General features: G+C 41.3%; 1 protein-coding gene across 3 annotated transcripts; it reads left to right on the top strand.

Moving 5' to 3' along the window:
* Positions 1-79: 79 nt before the first annotated feature.
* On the top strand, positions 80-13036 carry LOC109871614 (ATP-binding cassette sub-family F member 2). Of its 3 annotated transcripts, XM_020462533.2 has the most exons (16): positions 80-291; positions 1725-1911; positions 4084-4255; positions 4533-4745; positions 5254-5436; positions 5906-6077; positions 7048-7143; positions 7690-7792; positions 8868-8963; positions 9234-9353; positions 9767-9856; positions 10022-10132; positions 10426-10488; positions 10972-11100; positions 11584-11787; positions 12058-13036. In XM_020462533.2, exons 3-16 carry the CDS (start codon positions 4117-4119, stop codon positions 12172-12174), a joined length of 1836 nt encoding a protein of 611 aa, XP_020318122.1. In that variant the 5' UTR covers positions 80-291; positions 1725-1911; positions 4084-4116; the 3' UTR covers positions 12175-13036. The 3 variants fall into 3 exon arrangements, with proteins under 3 accessions (XP_020318122.1, XP_031662701.1, XP_020318121.2); XM_031806841.1 differs by lacking the exon at positions 1725-1911 and having other exon boundaries at positions 270-291; positions 12058-12955; XM_020462532.2 differs by lacking the exons at positions 80-291; positions 1725-1911 and adding an exon at positions 3165-3504.
* Positions 13037-17146: the final 4110 nt, after the last annotated feature.

Raw genomic sequence — 17146 nt, 5'->3', positions numbered from 1 at the left:
TTCACATGACTGGGAATACAGATATGCATCGGTTGGTCAAAGTAACCTTAATAAAAATGTAAAAAAAGTAGGGGCGTGCATCAGAAAACCAATCAGTATCTGGTGTGACAAACCATTTGCCTCACGTCTCCTTCGCATAGAGTTGATCAGGCTGTTGATTGTGGCCTGGGGAATCTTGTCCCACTCCTCTTCAAGCTATGCAAAGTTGCTGGATATTGGCCGGAACTGGAACACGCTGTCGTACACATCGATCCAGAGCATCTCAAATATGCTCAAAGAGTGACATGTCTGGTGAGTATGCAGGTCATGGAAGAACGGGGACATTTTCAGCTTCGAGGAATTGTGTACAGATCCTTGCGACATGGGGCCGTGCATTATCATGCTGAAACATGAGGTTATGGTGGCGGATGAATGGCGCGACAATGGGCCTCAGGATCTCGTTACGGTATTTCTGTGCATTCAAACTGGCATCGGTAAAATGCAATTGGAGGCGGATTATTGGAGAGAAATTAACAATCAATTTAATGGTAACAGCTCTGGTAGACATTCCTGCAGTCAGCATGCCAATTGCATGTTTCCTCAATTTGAGAAGTGAAAACCTCCTAGAGTTTATATTTAACATATCTTATATTATAATAAATAATCAGAATATGCAAAGTCTAACCATGTTTCAGGCTTATTTACAATGACTGCCTACCCCGGCCAAACCCGGACGAAGCTGGGTCAATTGTGCGCTGCCCTATAGCCTCTTACTTTTTTAAAATGTTGTAAATATTTTCCTAATTCTATTTCTTGAACTGCATTGCATCCACTGGCTCCATGTCATCTACAAGACCCTGCTAGGTAAAGTCCCCCCTTATCTCAGCTCGCTGGTCACCATAGCATCTCCCACCTGTAGCACACGCTCCAGCAGGTATATCTCTCTAGTCACCCCCAAAACCAATTCTTTCTTTGGCCGCCTCTCCTTACAGTTCTCTGCTGCCAATGACTGGAACGAACTACAAAAATCTCTGAAACTGGAAACACTTATCTCCCTCACTAGCTTTAAGCACCAACTGTCAGAGCAGCTCACAGATTACTGCACCTGTACATAGCCCACCTATAATTTAGCCCAAACAACTACCTCTTTCCCAACTGTATTTAATTTTTATTTATTTATTTTGCTCCTTTGCACCCCATTATTTTTTTATTTTTACTTTGCACATTCTTCCATTGCAAAACTACCATTCCAGTATTTTACTTGCTATATTGTATTTACTTTGCCATCATGGCCTTTTTTGCCTTTACCTCCCTTCTCACCTCATTTGCTCACATTGTATATAGACTTGTTTATACTGCATTATTGACTGTATGTTTGTTTTTACTCCATGTGTAACTCTGTGTCGTTTTATCTGTCGAACTGCTTTGCTTTATCTTGGCCAGGTCGCAATTGTAAATGAGAACTTGTTCTCAACTTGCCTACCTGGTTAAATAAAGGTAAAATAAAAAAAATAAAAAAATTGTTTTAAAGGCTTGCAAGTAAGAATTTCACGGTAAAATTGAGGTACCTGTTGATTTTACCCATGTGACAAATACCATTTGATTTAGATTAGTAAAACAAGCGTGTCTACTGTTCAATAGTTACAAATCACAGGAGTTCTGGCCACACTATCAATGATGTTGCAATAAATGAATCATTTCTCGTCTTGACGCTTTTTTTTGTTGTTGTCGGTAATGACGTACAGAATTACACCATTTCCCAGCAACCCTTCCTTTACCCGCCCTACATTAAAATGAGAAGGTGGAGCTACAAAGTCAACTCGGCGTTTCATTGGTCGGGTGAGCCGGCGTAGGGAACACGCGACAACGAGATCATTCTTTCTTGTGCGTTTCCAACGTCGTCGCCGCTGCCGGTGAACAGGTACAAGACCGGTAAGAAAATATATTTAATTATATTTAAACTTATATGAACCACACCTGACATAGCCACGAATAATAATATACAAAAAAATGTCGTATGTGGGCTTTTAGTAAGAAGATACATGATTGATTCGATCAGTAACGTTAGCTAACTAAAGTCGAGCTAGCATACCCGCCGGTAAACTAGCTAGTTACACAATGCAGTGAAGAGGACCACGAGTTGCTTCGGCATTAGCCACCAGTTAGCTGAATCATTACTTGGAGTCTGACTCAATCGTTTTTTGGGGGTGGGGGGATTTATAGCCAGCGGAATTTATTGGCATCTGTCAAATCAAAGGACATGAAGGCCCACACGGGATTCCTGGATTTGTGATAAGATTTTATAACTCTATATTCGGACGCAATTTTAGCTAGACAATTTTACCTTTGGTTGAATATAACCGTTGTGTGTGTGTGTGTATATATATATATATATATATATATATATATATTTTTTTCGACCTAGCCGTTTAGCTAGCGAACATTAGCTTGGTAATTTAGGGGCCTCTTTATCAACCTCCATATAAAATGGCCCAGGGCGCCAGTTTCGCATCTAGTTAACTACCGCAGTTGGGCTAGTTGATTAAATTATGTAGCTACTAGTTACTCACAGTTCTTACAGGATATTGGTTAAAATAGCCAACTAGGTAAATGGCAGGAAATGCGTGTGAGGACGACACGTGAGATTACATTACCCACCTGTCTTAACTACCCCGGTTCTTCAGCGCTTACCGCTATGCTGTAAGAACGAACTAGCTTGCTACAAGGGAAATGATGCTGGCGTTTATTGGTGTTGAGTAACGATGCTAGGCCCGGAATGTACTGATGTTGCAATCACCACGGCACCAATATAATTAGCTAGTTACATACCGTTAGCGATCTTGGCGTAAAATCCATCCGCTGTGTAACCAGATATGAACTGGCAATTTCCAATGTCTCGTCTTTGCTTGCGATTCATATGAATGGAAACCAATGATGTCTATAAACACCAGCTTGTGTTAATACGATGTAGCTAAATGAGGCTTTGAAGCCACCGGCCTCCATATTGGTGCTCCTCAGTAGGCCCAGTCTTCCATAGAAATGAATGGAATTCTGCAGTATTTCAATAACATTTAAGCACCAAATTACATGTGTATTTGTAGTGGGAGCAGTTAAATTGGTACAAAAATGTTGTTCTTTTTACCCCTTTTTCTCCCCAATTTCATGGTTTCCAATTGGTAGTTAGTCTTGTCCCATCGCTGCAACTCCCGTACGGACTCGGGCGAGGTGAAGGTCGAGAGCCATGAGTCCTCAAACTCGACCCTGCCGCACTGCTTCTTGACACACTGCTCGCTTAACCCGGAAGCCAGCCGCACCTATGTGTCGGAGGAAACACAGTCCAGCTGGCGACCAAATTCAGCGTGCATGCACCCGGCCCGCCACAAGGAGTCTCTAGAGCGCGATGGGACAAGGACATCCCGGCCGGCTAAATCCTCCCCTAACCCGGACGACACTGGGCCAATTGTGTGCCGCCTCATGGGACTCCCAGTCGTGGCCAGCTGCGACACATCCTGGGATCAAACCCGGGTCTGTAGTGATGAATCTAGCATGGTGATGCAGTGCCTTAGATCACTGTGTCACTCGGGAGGCCGTGTTTATACATCTTTTAATGTTTAGGTTACATAATATAATACTAAAATATGCATTGAGGAGTCTAATAGAATATACAGACACGCTTTCAAATAATTTTTTAAAACTTTGGAATACCAAAATGGCTGTGTGGTGGCTTCAAAACAGTGCCCCCTGTATGTCATCTAGGGTTAATACATATCATTAATGGCAACTAAGGCTGGAAGGGAGGACTTGCAAGACTTCCACTAAAGTCTGATCAAGTGGGGCTTTATCAGGGTTAATTGCATTGAATTTCCCATTTAGCTGGTCAGCAACAAGTCACCTTGAATCTAACACAGGCAACCCCTTAAGTCAACCATTTATATAACGTTACTTTTATTTGTTTACTAGTGGCTGCATCAAACAATATCAAATTACTTTCACCTTAAGACTGCTTAGCTACTGTATTAGCCTCTCTGATAATCCAGGTGCAGGGAACACAATGTTACTGACCCAGTTTCCCCTGCTTTGTCCCCCTTCTCGCTGTGTCTTCAGGTTGATTTTTTTCCCTCAAGGTCCTCAGCAACCATGCCCTCCGACCTGGCCAAGAAGAAGGCGCAGAAGAAGAAGGAAGCCGCCAAATCCCGGCAGAAGGCCAAAAAACCAGGAGAGGACGGAGAGGGAGAGATACCAGAGCAAGGCCAGCAGAATGGAGCAGAAAGCAACGGTAATAGTTGTCTATCATAGAGGAACTAAAGCGCTCAAGTCTAAATCCTCTTCACAGCTACATTAGGTGCTCAGAGATGTGTTTTGTTTTCTTCTTGCACTAAAATGTAAATAGCTCTTGAGCGTCTGCTAAATTACTCTGTCATGTAAGTGGGTGTGTGGTTGGTACCTCATGTTAAATATGGGTTGACTGGTACACATATGTCTGTCAGTGGCAATGGATAAGCCCTTTTTTTTCATGTATAAAATGACAAACTAAACGTCTCACTGTGTCACAGGAGTGGATATGATGACTAAGGAGATGGACGAGTTTGAGCTGAAGAAAACAGAGGCGCGGGCTGTGACCGGCGTCCTGGCGTCGCACCCCAACAGCACGGACGTCCACGTCGCCAGCTTGTCGCTCACCTTCCACGGGCAAGAGCTGCTGCAGGACACCAGCCTGGAGCTCAACTCGGGCCGGCGCTATGGCCTCATTGGCCTCAACGGCACTGGTAAGGAGTTACTGCCGCCTGAGTTGTGTTCAATGGGCATAAAACGGAAGAACCCCCTCAAATTACATTTTGGGTAGAAACACAAATGTACTTTTTTTTCCCATTGCAAAACATTTTGCTACGGTGTGCTCTAATGAACATGACCCAGAGCCTTTGGGACACCTTTTTTGGCATGTAATCTTCAGCAGTGGGTACGCCCGTCTCAGTGGGTACGCTTTTCAACCGTCTCAGCCGTTTATTGGAACAATGGGGCGGCAGGGTAGCCTAATGGTTAGAGCGTTGGACTAGTAACCGAAAGGTTGCAAGTCCGAATCCCCGAGCTGACAAGGTACAAATCTGTCGTTCTGCCCCTGAACAACACAGTTAATTCACTGTTCCTAGGCCGTCATTGAAAATAAGAATTTGTTCTTAGCTGACTTGCCTAGTTAAATAAAGGTAAAAAAAAAAAATGTCCGCCTTATTTACGAATACAACATTTGATCTCCTACGGGGACTCTACTTTTTCCAGGTAAATCCATGTTGCTGTCAGCCATTGGCCACCGTGAGATACCTATCCCAGAGCATATTGACATCTACCACCTGACCCGTGAGATGGCGCCCAGCGACAAGACGGCCCTGCAATGTGTCATGGAGGTGGACGCGGAGAGGATCCATCTGGAGAAGGAGGCCGAGCGCCTGGCCTCCGAGGACTGTGAGTGTTTTGCATTCGTCCTTCGTCTACTTTGTCCTCGTCGGAAGACCATTGCTAAAAGTGTCTCAAATGGAGCAATTTAAGGTTGTTCCTATTTGGCTAAACATTTTGTACCTTGCTGTGGTGATAGTGATTGCCTTTTTATAATGGTGGATGGGTTGTGGTAATTTAGTATTTCCACGTTACCATGGGAACTGTGCTCACCGTGGCAGCTTCCCTTCCTAGGCGTGGTACACTACTTCCCATGTCCCGAACAGTCCTACAGAATGAGTTCCCTTCATGATGTAGCGTCGGGCAATGGGCACAAAGGCTTATTTGGTGGCATGACAGCCGTGATTACATTTCAACCCCCCAACCAGTTAAAATAAACCGTTGAGTAGAAGTTCCCTCCCTTCTGTCCACCACTCCAACTCATCTCCTTTCTCTTTTCCTTCTCTCTTTCTCTCTCTCCTTTTTCTCTCCCCTAAAGCTGAGTGTGAGAAGCTGATGGAGCTGTACGAGCGTCTGGAGGAGCTGGACGCAGACAAGGCCGAGGTACGGGCCTCCCAGATCCTCCACGGCCTGGGCTTTACCGCCGCCATGCAGCAGAAGAAGCTTAAGGATTTCAGCGGAGGCTGGAGGATGCGTGTCGCTCTGGCCAGGTAAAACCCACCCTGTACAATACAAACCTGCTGATCTAGGATCAGGAGTGCTGATCTAGGATCAGGTCTTCATTATCCACAGCTCTGGGTCTGTATTGATAAAACATCTCAGTGAAGGAGTGCTGATCTAGGATCAGGTCTTCATTATCCACAGCTCTGGGTCTGTATTGATAAAACATCTCTGTGAAGGAGTGCTGATCTAGGATCAGGTCTTCATTATCCATTATCCACAGCTCTGGGTCTGTACTGATAAAACATATCCGTGAAGGAGTGCTGATCTAGGATCTGTTATATAACCTTTGAATCATAACAGGTGGGGACCTGATCCTAGATCAGCACTCCTTCACTGAGATGTTTTATCAATACAGACCCAGAGCTGTGGATAATGAAGACCTGATCCTAGATCAGCATTCCTACTGTGAGAGACTTTATGAACGCAGGCCTTGAGCCCAGTCTTTTTCATAGACTCTCAAGCATCGCTACAGAAATTCCCTAAAATTCCCTTTTTTTGATGTCAGATCTTCATGAAAGGTGTAGGTGCCAATGCCACTAGGGTTCTGAAAGACCTAGCGCTATAGGGATATATATTTTAATGCTGTGTAGGCGTTTGCCTCAGAACTGTTTGGGAAGTGATGTAAAGAAAGGCCGAATGATAGCGCCGCCGCCAAGCAGTATGTTCACAGTGCGGCGGCGCAGTGACAAAAATGGACCGAAGCGTTTATCTGATCCCTACAGTTCTGGGCACTTTACTCTTTGTGTTCCGTTTCACTTTGCCCAGATGCCTTTTAGTCATTAAAAACAATTTATAGATTTAAAGATGTAAAAAATAAATAAATCTAAATCACACATCAATAAGAATCTAAGAGTGAATGGGTGTTTTTCATTTGCAAATGCCCTGTTTTTTTATGTTATGTTTTGGGTCATTTCCCCCCCCAAAAAGTAATGTTTTGTTTGTGTTCCCCGACTCCAGAGCCCTGTTCTTGAAGCCCTTCATGTTGCTGCTGGATGAGCCCACCAACCACTTGGACCTGGATGCCTGTGTGTGGCTGGAGGAAGAGCTTAGCCAGTAAGGCCCATTACCTGTGTGTGTAAGATGTAGGACATTACTTTTCTAGACAGATTTTTGCAGTTTTTTATCATTAATTTTATTAACTCGAAAAGCCGCCGTTGATTGGTTGAGGCAGCTTTCTGCTATGACCTACTGTGGTTTTATTGATCGACAACTCCAGAGGTAAACTAGGAAGTCGTGTAAATGTGTTTCCGCCTTTAAGATATTACTGCTGCTGTGACATGATGTAAACAAAAGGCCGAATTATAGTGTGCCTGCCTGGCAGTATGTTGTCAGTGCGGGGGCGCGTTGACAAAAACTAGACCGAAGCGTTTATCTGATCCCAGCAGTATGCCAGTGTAGAGGGTTGACAAAAACTAGACCGAAGAGATGTTTTAGACATTACTCGTGGAGTTTACTAATCTGTGCTAACCACTAGCTATATACTTACTTTGACTATAATCCTTTACATTTGGATGGAGAATCCCCATGTTTGGTGTAACTCAAGATTAGCTATGTCTGTATTTTGAAGTGTCCAAACCAATTCTCTCTCCAATTCAACAGATTTAAACGTATTTTGGTCCTGATTTCCCATTCGCAAGACTTCCTTAACGGCGTGTGCACCAACATCATGCACTTACACGAGCGCAAGCTGAAATACTACACGGTAAGAGCAACTACACTCTGCAACTAAGCCAACATGGACCAATGAGATGTTTTGTCTGGTTTAGAATAATGCTCCAAGTCAGAGCAGTTGCATTTCCTGTCTTCAGTTGATAAATAAAACACCAGTTTATCATACTTACCAGGGCCTAAAATTAACACCTGCCAAACATGGGTAGAACTTGGCATTGGCGGGTAAGTATGCCTAATTCACCATCCATGTGAATTACAGGGATGTAAAACAAATTTGTGCACAAATTGTGAGAGACTTTTTTTTTTTGTGCGTATGGAACATTCCAGGGGTTTTATTTCAGCTCATGAAACATGGGACCAACACTTCTTGTGTTTTATATTTTTGTTCAGTGTAAAGTTTAAATCAAACATATACCACATCACTTATTATTTGTAATACATTTGTTTTTTATAAACATTACTACGCATGCTCATGTTGTGTAATTATTGCAAAAAATATTTTGTTTGGTTAAAAAAAAATCTGTGGCTGGTAGAAATGATATCTGCCTACCACCATGATTGGTATACAAAAAAGTTAGTTTTACACCCTGATACTTTCTCAGACTTCAACTATCTAGTCATTTTATATTGTATTTGCCCTTGGTGAGTTACTCTGGATAAAAGTTAGTATATTCAAGTCATAAGAACAAAGGAAAATGACTCCGGTGTGCGAGTACATCCCATTTCAAGTGTAAAATGGTACTCGTGTAAAAACAAAGGTTTAATTCCTGGTAGGGCAGGGATGGGCAACTTTGATTGGGGGGAGGCACAAAAAATGGTGATGAGCTGCAGTTGTGCTTGGGTCTGTGTACCAACATCCATCCTCCCCTTGACATGGGCTAATTTAATTGAGTGACTATCGGTGACTGACACAACAAGACAAACTACTGATGGACAACCAAATTTCGACAAAATTGTACCTTGTGTATTCTACTCTTGATCCGAGAGCCTTCAAATGGGGACACCAGTTGCCTATCCCTGTGGTAGGGTAACTGTTTGTTTACATCCTGATAGGGCAACTGTTTTACTTCCTGGTAGGGAAACTATGTTTGTTTACTTCCTGGTAGGGCAACTACGATCAGTACATAAAGACCAGGGAGGAGCTGGAAGAGAACCAGATGAAGAGATTCAACTGGGAGCAGGACCAGATCAAACACATGAAGGTATCTAAGATTCCCTTTCTCTAAACACGCTTCCTCATTCACTAGTGGTTTGGCCATTTATTTATGTGAAATTCGGGCTGACGCCAGTATTATGTGAAGGATCAAGCATAGTGGTGGGTTATTTTGGAACCACCTAGGGTGTGGTCGTTTCATACAAACTGTTTTAAGTTGAATAAACTCATGTGACACACAATGACTTGGGAGTGAAGGGCTTCACCAAACAGATATTTATTTTGTAAACCTCCTTTTCTCTCCTTACCACCCCACCAGAACTACATAGCCCGGTTTGGGCACGGCTCAGCCAAGCTGGCTCGCCAAGCACAGAGTAAAGAGAAAACCCTGCAGAAGATGGTGGCCTCTGGCCTGACTGAGAGCGTTTCCAATGACAAAGTAAGTTTGTTTAGTGACTGACTCGGTGGACAAAGGTGACAGGGCTTCCCATATAGGGTTTGAACAGGTACTTTTTTTTGGTGTGTAATTAGTTTTGACTACAGCCCAGGGCAAGTCACATGGTCAGAATTATCTGGACTGTAGTAAGTGGATATTACTGCAGGTAACTCTTTTATTTTAGAAAATTCTGAGCATAGTTATGGTCTATTGTGATGCAATGAAGTGTACAGTAGATGCCACAGAGTGAGTTAGTTCCAGGATAATAGATTTGTTTTTTATAGAAACCAAAATCTCATAGCTCCATTCAGGGTGGTAGGTCACAAGGCAGGGATCATCCTCAGATCTGAAGACAGTAAGGTATATCCTAAACTCCTCCCTGAAGACAGTAAGCTCATTCTTCTCTTCTCCTTTAGACCCTGTCATTTTGTTTTCCTCCCTGTGGGAAGATTCCCCCTCCGGTCATCATGGTACAGAATGTCAGCTTCAAGTACTCTGATGACCAGGTAGGTGATTGTCCAACCTCTCACTTCTGACTGAATGTTTTTATTTAATCTATTTGTTTTATTTATGAGTAGAGAAATTCCAGCTCCAAACTACTCAATCACATTTTTTTGCGATATTGTTAGTGTGAATTTCTTATTTTTTTCTCCCCTTGTTTGACATTTCAGCCCCATATATACAAGAACCTTGAGTTCGGCATAGACCTCGACACCAGAGTGGCCCTTGTGGGGCCCAATGGGGCCGGGAAATCCACCTTGCTCAAACTTCTCACTGGAGAGGTGAGTCTTGACATTGTTATATGGTCATTTAGCTACCTAATTGTTCTGCTATTCGGCCATGCCATGAGGCATTAATGGTACCATTTTTTTACTGATAAGTGAGGGGCCAATGAGTAGAAACCATGTACGTTGTCAATTTTTTTTCCTTTCCATTTCCTATTCAATTGTCTTTTCTAGTTAAATGTATGTTTATTTTATTCAACTTCTCAAAAGTATACATGTTTCTGATCAGACATCCCATCCGTCTCCTCTCTCTCCACCCCGACTCACGTCTCGTCATTCTTTGTCCTCAGCTCCTCCCTACTGACGGTATGATTCGCAAGAACTCCCATGTCAAGATTGGCAGATATCACCAGGTACCGTACCATTTAAAATGCACTAATAGCCTAAACTGTCTTGACAATTGTCCGTAATGGACAAACATTTTTTTTTTTGTGTGCTCCTACAATGGCAAAAAATTGGAGTAGACTGCAAATTTTGAGATGACGGGATGGTCAGTGGCATCTTTAGTTTTATTTAATTACTTGAAGTTAAAGTCATCCTCCAGTAATATTATTATTATTATTATTATTATTATTATTCTTATTTAAAAAATAATTTTAATTTATGGTTGTAAACGAAGTCCCAACTATAAAAAGTGATGTACACATTAAGTTCTAGAGTCTGTCTGCGTCCCTGCGGAAATCTAATTAAGCGTTAAAATAAATCCATTTATTTGTCAGTTTAGGCTAGATATGTTTTTAATTTTAATTTTTACATTGATGTCTCAATCCACTGCATCCATTTGCAACTCTACACGATTCACATGGATGAACCTACTCCTTATTTCCCCTCTATAGCATCTTACTGAGCAGCTGGAACTCGACCTCTCGCCCCTGGACTACATGATGAAGTGTTACCCAGAGATCAAGGAGAGGGAGGAGATGAGGAAGATCATTGGCCGTTATGGGCTGACGGGCAAACAGCAGGTCAGTTTGATCATTAGTGATCCTAAAACATTGTCATGTAGCAGGGTTTGATTGAGACCGTCTGGCATGCCACGGGAGTGGGGTTTGTACTTTTGAGACGGTTCCATTTGCACCATTCAAGCTCCAAGGGCAGCTTATGTATTTGGAGAGAAAAAAACATTTCTATTTGAGCCCAGGTTTGCAGGGTTGTAGGTAATTTTAAATTAAACCGAAGTCGGAAATGTAATTAAAACCATAGATGAATTGGGGGGGGGGGGGGGGGGGGGGGCTGCTGCTGTCTTAAGACTATTTACATTTTAGTCATTTAGCAGACTCTTGTACAGAGTGACTTATGGGAGCAATTAGTGTGAAGTGCCTTGCTCAAGGTCACATCGGCAGATCTTTCACCTAGTCTGCTCAAAGATTGGAACCAACGCTCTTAACCACTAGGCTACCTGCCGCCCTGATTTATTGACATTGGTGCAATTTTCTGCATTTTACCAGGTGAACCCCATCAGGAACCTGTCTGATGGGCAGAAGTGCCGGGTGTGCTTCGCCTGGCTGGCTGGTCAGAATGCCCACATGCTCTTCCTGGATGAGCCCACCAATCACTTGGACATCGAGACCATTGACGCCCTGGCTGACGCCATCAACGAGTACGAGGGCGGCATGATGTTGGTTAGCCACGACTTCAGGCTCATCCAGCAGGTTTGGATAAAAAGACTAGAACAAATGTTTTTAAATACATTGTTGGACAACTGCCACACTGTCTGAATATACTCCATCATGCCATTGGCATATTGGTGCTGCATTGTTGCACTCCACTAATATACAGTAGCAGAGTCAACATATTTTGAATGAGTTTATTATAAATAGTCCTAGTTTATATATATACTTATGAAAAATCTTTGTTGGAAGAACTGGGATTGATGCACATTTGTCCCTTTTCAACTCCGTTTCTCCTTTTTTGCTCCCTAGGTGGCCCAGGAGATCTGGGTTTGTGAAAAGCAGACCATCACCAAATGGAACCGGGACATCTTGGCTTACAAACACCATCTGAAAAAGAAGATTGACAAAAATTCGCATGGTGTATAAAAAATATATATATATTATTTAACAAAAAAAAAAAAACTCCCCAGATTCAAGACTGTGGACTCCCAATTTCCCATTTCATCTTCACTTGACTATTTATCTCAAGAAGCATGTTGTTCCATTTCTTGATGCCCATTTCCTTCCTGCTTAAAGCCTCTTTACAGACTGCTGGAAGGTTGTGGTGCGTCCTAGTTGCCTTCCATTGCTTACCCCTTCAACAGGCATACATACAGTATCTTAATTTCTCTGAATTAAAAAGTATTATAAAAAATATATCCATTTAATGTAGTGGAGAACATGTGCACTTTGTTTTTAATTCACGGTTCATGACCTTTCCTCAGATCTAGGTAGGATATAAACTGCCTGCAGGGTTGGGTAGGTAAAAATGTAATACGTTACTAGTTACCTGTTTAAAATTGTCATCAGTAACGTAACTTTTGGATTACCCAAACTCTGTAATCTGATTTACTTTTGACAACTTTCCCCTTTAGGAGGCATTAAAGACAAACATGAAGCGCATTTGTCATCGGCGGTCTGACTTGTGAGACTCGCTCAGGTGGAACAAATTTAAACTTGCCCCCCACCCCCCAATGCTGAATTGTCATTGAGAAAGGTGTCATAATGTTTTTTTTGTGATCATACTTTTATCTAAAAAGTAATCTAGTTCAAGTGTGTAATCTGATTACAATATTTTTGCTGGGAACGTAACTGATTAGTTTTTAGTAATCAGATTACATGTAATCAGTTACTTGCCGCCGGTTTTTAGTTTCCTTTCACTTTTTTTTAAAAAGAGCTTTATTATATTGTCATTATTTAACACTGTACCTGCAATAATGGGAATGTCTGAAATAAAGGAGCAAAATAACTGGCGTGGTCTGTTTTTAGTAACATGACAATGATTAACTTTGATTTCATCAGTAAGTTGACAGTGCTTTAGCATAAATTGTGCTTTTTTTTTTTTTTTTCAGTGTTTTTAACCTTTTGAAATTGGTATAGATATTTCAAATTGATTGGCGTTAGAGCCCACATACTATGTTTGGTTAGGTCTTAGCAGGGCTAGGCCATGTCAACGTCTGCCTCGCATCCTCCCTTAATTAAGACATTTGCTTGAAAAATGAGCAAAGCAGCAATCTAATTTTCCCTATTGAGATGCCATGGCAACAGCAGCCAGTATACACTTCCTCAAAATAGTTAACTAGGATAAATAAATAATCTGAAATTGACATTTTTGCCAAATAGGTCTGTCATGCAATTTTACATCTAAGATGTTTGGTACAGTATTTGTCAAGTGAAATAAACTAGTTTCTTGTTGAATGAAACACTTAATTGAAGAATCCTGTCTACTTGCCACTCCTATTAGTAGTACTGTTGACCTTCACACATTTAGGGCTAGAGGGATCTATCTTTTGTCAAATATGGGCAGAGATTTCCTCAGTTATGATTCCAATGTACAGCCATTGTGTACGTTGCCTGTGTCAATTGCATTCTGGGGAAAAGTTAAGCACTCCCAAGTAGTGAATGGGAATCCATATGGGCACAACAAATTAATTTTGTGAACTACATATTTTGTGATCTTTTACTTTGTTCTCTGTAAACTTGTTTTTAACTTTCAATTAAGACCTAAGCTGTGTTCGAATACTCATACTAACCGTACTATTTGATGTAAATTGAGTATGTAGTATGCCTATTGACTATTCAAATTAAGTAACTTATTTGAAAAGTCATGACTATTACATTGCTCAACATTTGTCATATATGCAATTTTTATTTATTTAACCTTTATTTAACTAGGCAAGTCAGTAACAAATTCTTATTTTCAATGACAGCCTAGGAACAGTGGGTTAACTGCCTGTTCAGGGGCAGAACGACAGATTTGTACCTTGTCAGCTCGGGGGTTTAAACTTGCAACCTGAATTTGTATCTGCTCTTGTTGGACTTCGGCTGCATATTTTCTGCCATTTTCTTCCAATCTTAATGTTGTGAAACCACGCCCATTTTCTAAAGAATTGAATTATGGGCCCTAAAACCATGGAAATAGTGTCCACTGCTTGTATACTTCGTATTTTGGCAAATGTTGTACGACATCCGGGAACTTTTGGCATACTAACAGTATGGACCAATAAGCATACTACATACTCAATTTGTCACAAATAGTGCAGTTTAGTATGAGTATTCAAACACAGCTTAGGTCTTAATTGAAAGGCAAAAACAAAACCCCACAGAAGCTAGGGTAGGCCCTACGTGGAATGAGTTTGACGCCTATGGCCAATCAGGGGTGTCAAACTCAATCCATGGAGGGCCAAGGGGCTGCGGGTTTTTGTTTGTTCCCTTTCCAATTAAGACCTAGACAACCAGGTGAAGGGAGTACGTTACTAATTACAGTGGTGGGAAAAGTACCCTATTGTCATACTTGAGTAAAAGTAAAGATACCTTTTAATATAGGAAATGACTCAAATGAAAGTCACCCAGTAAAATACTACTTGAGTAAAAGTCAAAGTATTTGGTTTAAAATATACTTATTTATCAAAAGTAAATCCAAAATGCAAAAATGTACTTGATAAGTATCAAAAGTAAAAATATAAATCATTTCAAATTCTTTATATTAAGATAACCATATGCCTCAATTGTTCATGTTTCTTTAATGGACACACTCCAACACTCAGACTTCATTCAGAAACAAAGCATTTGTGTTTAGTGGGTCCGCCAGGTCAGAGGCAGGAGCGATGACCAGGGATGTTCTCTTGATAAGTGTCTGAATTGGACCATTTCTGTCCTGCTTTCATTCAAAATGTAACAAGTACTATTGGGTGTCAGGGAAATGTATAGCACAATAGTTTTTTTTTTTTTTTTTGAAATGTAGTGAAGTGAATGTAAAAGCTGTCAAAATATAAATAGTAAAATACAGATACCCCAAAAAAACGACTTAAGTAAAAATACTTTAAAGTACTATTTAAGTACTTTACACCACTGACTAAATAGTGACATTAATTCATCACGTACGCTACGTGGAATGAGTTTGATACTTGTGCCATCATAGGCTTTCCCTAACCAACGAACCATGTCGGAATTGGTGCCTACAAAAAGACATTACTATCGCTCGCTATTTGAAAACGGGATTCCCATCTCCTTTCTCTATCTCTGGTGTAGGGGCTTTTATTTTGAAGGCAGAAACCGGAAAATACTTTTATGTGTTTTCTATTAACGTCCTTGCTACTTGGCATCCTTGGGACGTCCCAACCCCGACGTTACCCCATTGGAGTTGACATTTAACATGGTTACGGTAGGGGATTAATGCCGCGTTCGGAACAACTGGGAACTCGGAAAAAATACGAGGTCAAAACATGACGTCAGATATCTTCACGTCCGAAAGGAAGAGCTCTAGAAAAAAAAACTCTAAAAAGAGGCCCGAGTTCTTAAATTGGATAACCGTTCAAAACAATTATTCCAGTCGCTGCTGATATACTGTGTGTGTATATATATATATCTTAGTGGGACAAAAAAAACAACTGTGGGATGCATGCCAGCAAAGCCACTACAAATCACATCACTAAACCAGTTGGGACAGCTTTATATACGCCCTAACGGTTTGTGGGTACCGTTAGTCACCATTAAGTAGGATAATTAATGTATTGTTTAGTGTTGTGTAGTGGCTTTGCTGGCATGCATCCCACTTTTTTTTTTTTATCCACCAAGATTTACATGCTAAAATCGCCAGTGCACTAAACAATACATTAATTGCACTATAATGGTGACAAACGGTGCCCACAAACTGTTAAGGCCTACATAAAGCTGTCCCAACAGCAGTCCCAACATTACCCATTGCTACACCTGGCTATCAGTGGAGCCTTGTCTGGCAGCAAAACAGTTCATTCAGCCTCATTTACTGCTTTAAAAAAACAAAACATGGCTGACTTGCATAAACATATGTGGTTTCCTAATGACAATTGAGATTTAAAAACTATGGCATAAGGGGACAACAAGTGGATAAGAGGCAATCTGAAATTTTTCGCGTTCAAATTGTCTACAGACAGGTCGATAGACAAAGATTTCCAAACTATGGAACAAGGGAGCAACAATGCAGACAAGAGACAATTTGCAATTTCGAATAAGACATTAATGAGGGAGCTAGGACGGACGTAGACAATATAACTATGTGTTCAGCACTTTTGAAATGTACAGCGACATAATTCAGAATATGGGCCGTTCTTACAATATTCTCCCTGTACACAAAGTCAGAATCATAGGATAAATAAAGGGGGCATATAAGCAGACAATGAAAGCTCTTACAATATTCAATTATTATATTTTTCTAAAACAGGTTAAAGGCTTCATGTGCACCACTAAGTCAGAACAGTAGGGGAAATTAAGAGGTGTAAATAGACCAAAGTATTATGGTGAGGCACATTGGCTACTAACATCTTACTACACAACATACACTTAGTTTTACTTTCTTAGCTACAGTATACATATCTCCCTGGCATATTACATAAGTTATGCAGCAGCATGTAATACATTTTTGGACTCACCTTCTTGTGCTGTGCTCACTTGAACAGGAAGGTGGCACGGTGGTCCTTCGTGGGCAAATTTTGTCACAAGTCTGGCATTCTCTGGAATTATGGTGCTTTCAAAACAACTGGGAACTCGGACAAAAACAAGGTTGAATCACGATGGCGTCATTGATCTTCAGGTCATGGCTCTAGAAAGAGGCCAGATTTAAAATTCAGAGTTGGATGACCGTTCAAAACGTATTTTCCCAGTCGGAGCTCATTTATTCCCGACTTCCCAAGTTGTCTTGAACTCACCAAAGTCAAGTTTTCACAGTTCTGAGTTAACAGTTTTTTTGAGCACACCACAAATCATGCTTCATTGACAGCATGGCCAATGTTGAATGTTTTTCCTTTTAAACTTGGAAAAGAGCCCCTTAATCCCAGATTTGGGACCACACAGCCACTCCACTGAATAGCAGGCTAGTGAT

The sequence above is a fragment of the Oncorhynchus kisutch genome, linkage group LG27 (genome assembly GCF_002021735.2).
Source record: "Oncorhynchus kisutch isolate 150728-3 linkage group LG27, Okis_V2, whole genome shotgun sequence".
In the NCBI taxonomy this organism is placed as follows: domain Eukaryota; kingdom Metazoa; phylum Chordata; class Actinopteri; order Salmoniformes; family Salmonidae; genus Oncorhynchus; species Oncorhynchus kisutch.
This window is presented reverse-complemented; position numbering and strand designations above follow the sequence as displayed.

Excerpts from the sequence above, each read along its gene's own strand:
- LOC109871614 (XM_020462532.2), top strand. The coding sequence starts at position 3,343 with ATGCACCCGGCCCGCCACAAGGAGTCTCTAGAGCGCGATGGGACAAGG. Across the intron at positions 7,793-8,867 it reads GCAAGCTGAAATACTACACG|GGCAACTACGATCAGTACAT; the intron begins GTAAGAGCAACT and ends ACTTCCTGGTAG. Across the intron at positions 10,133-10,425 it reads TCAAACTTCTCACTGGAGAG|CTCCTCCCTACTGACGGTAT; the intron begins GTGAGTCTTGAC and ends CTTTGTCCTCAG.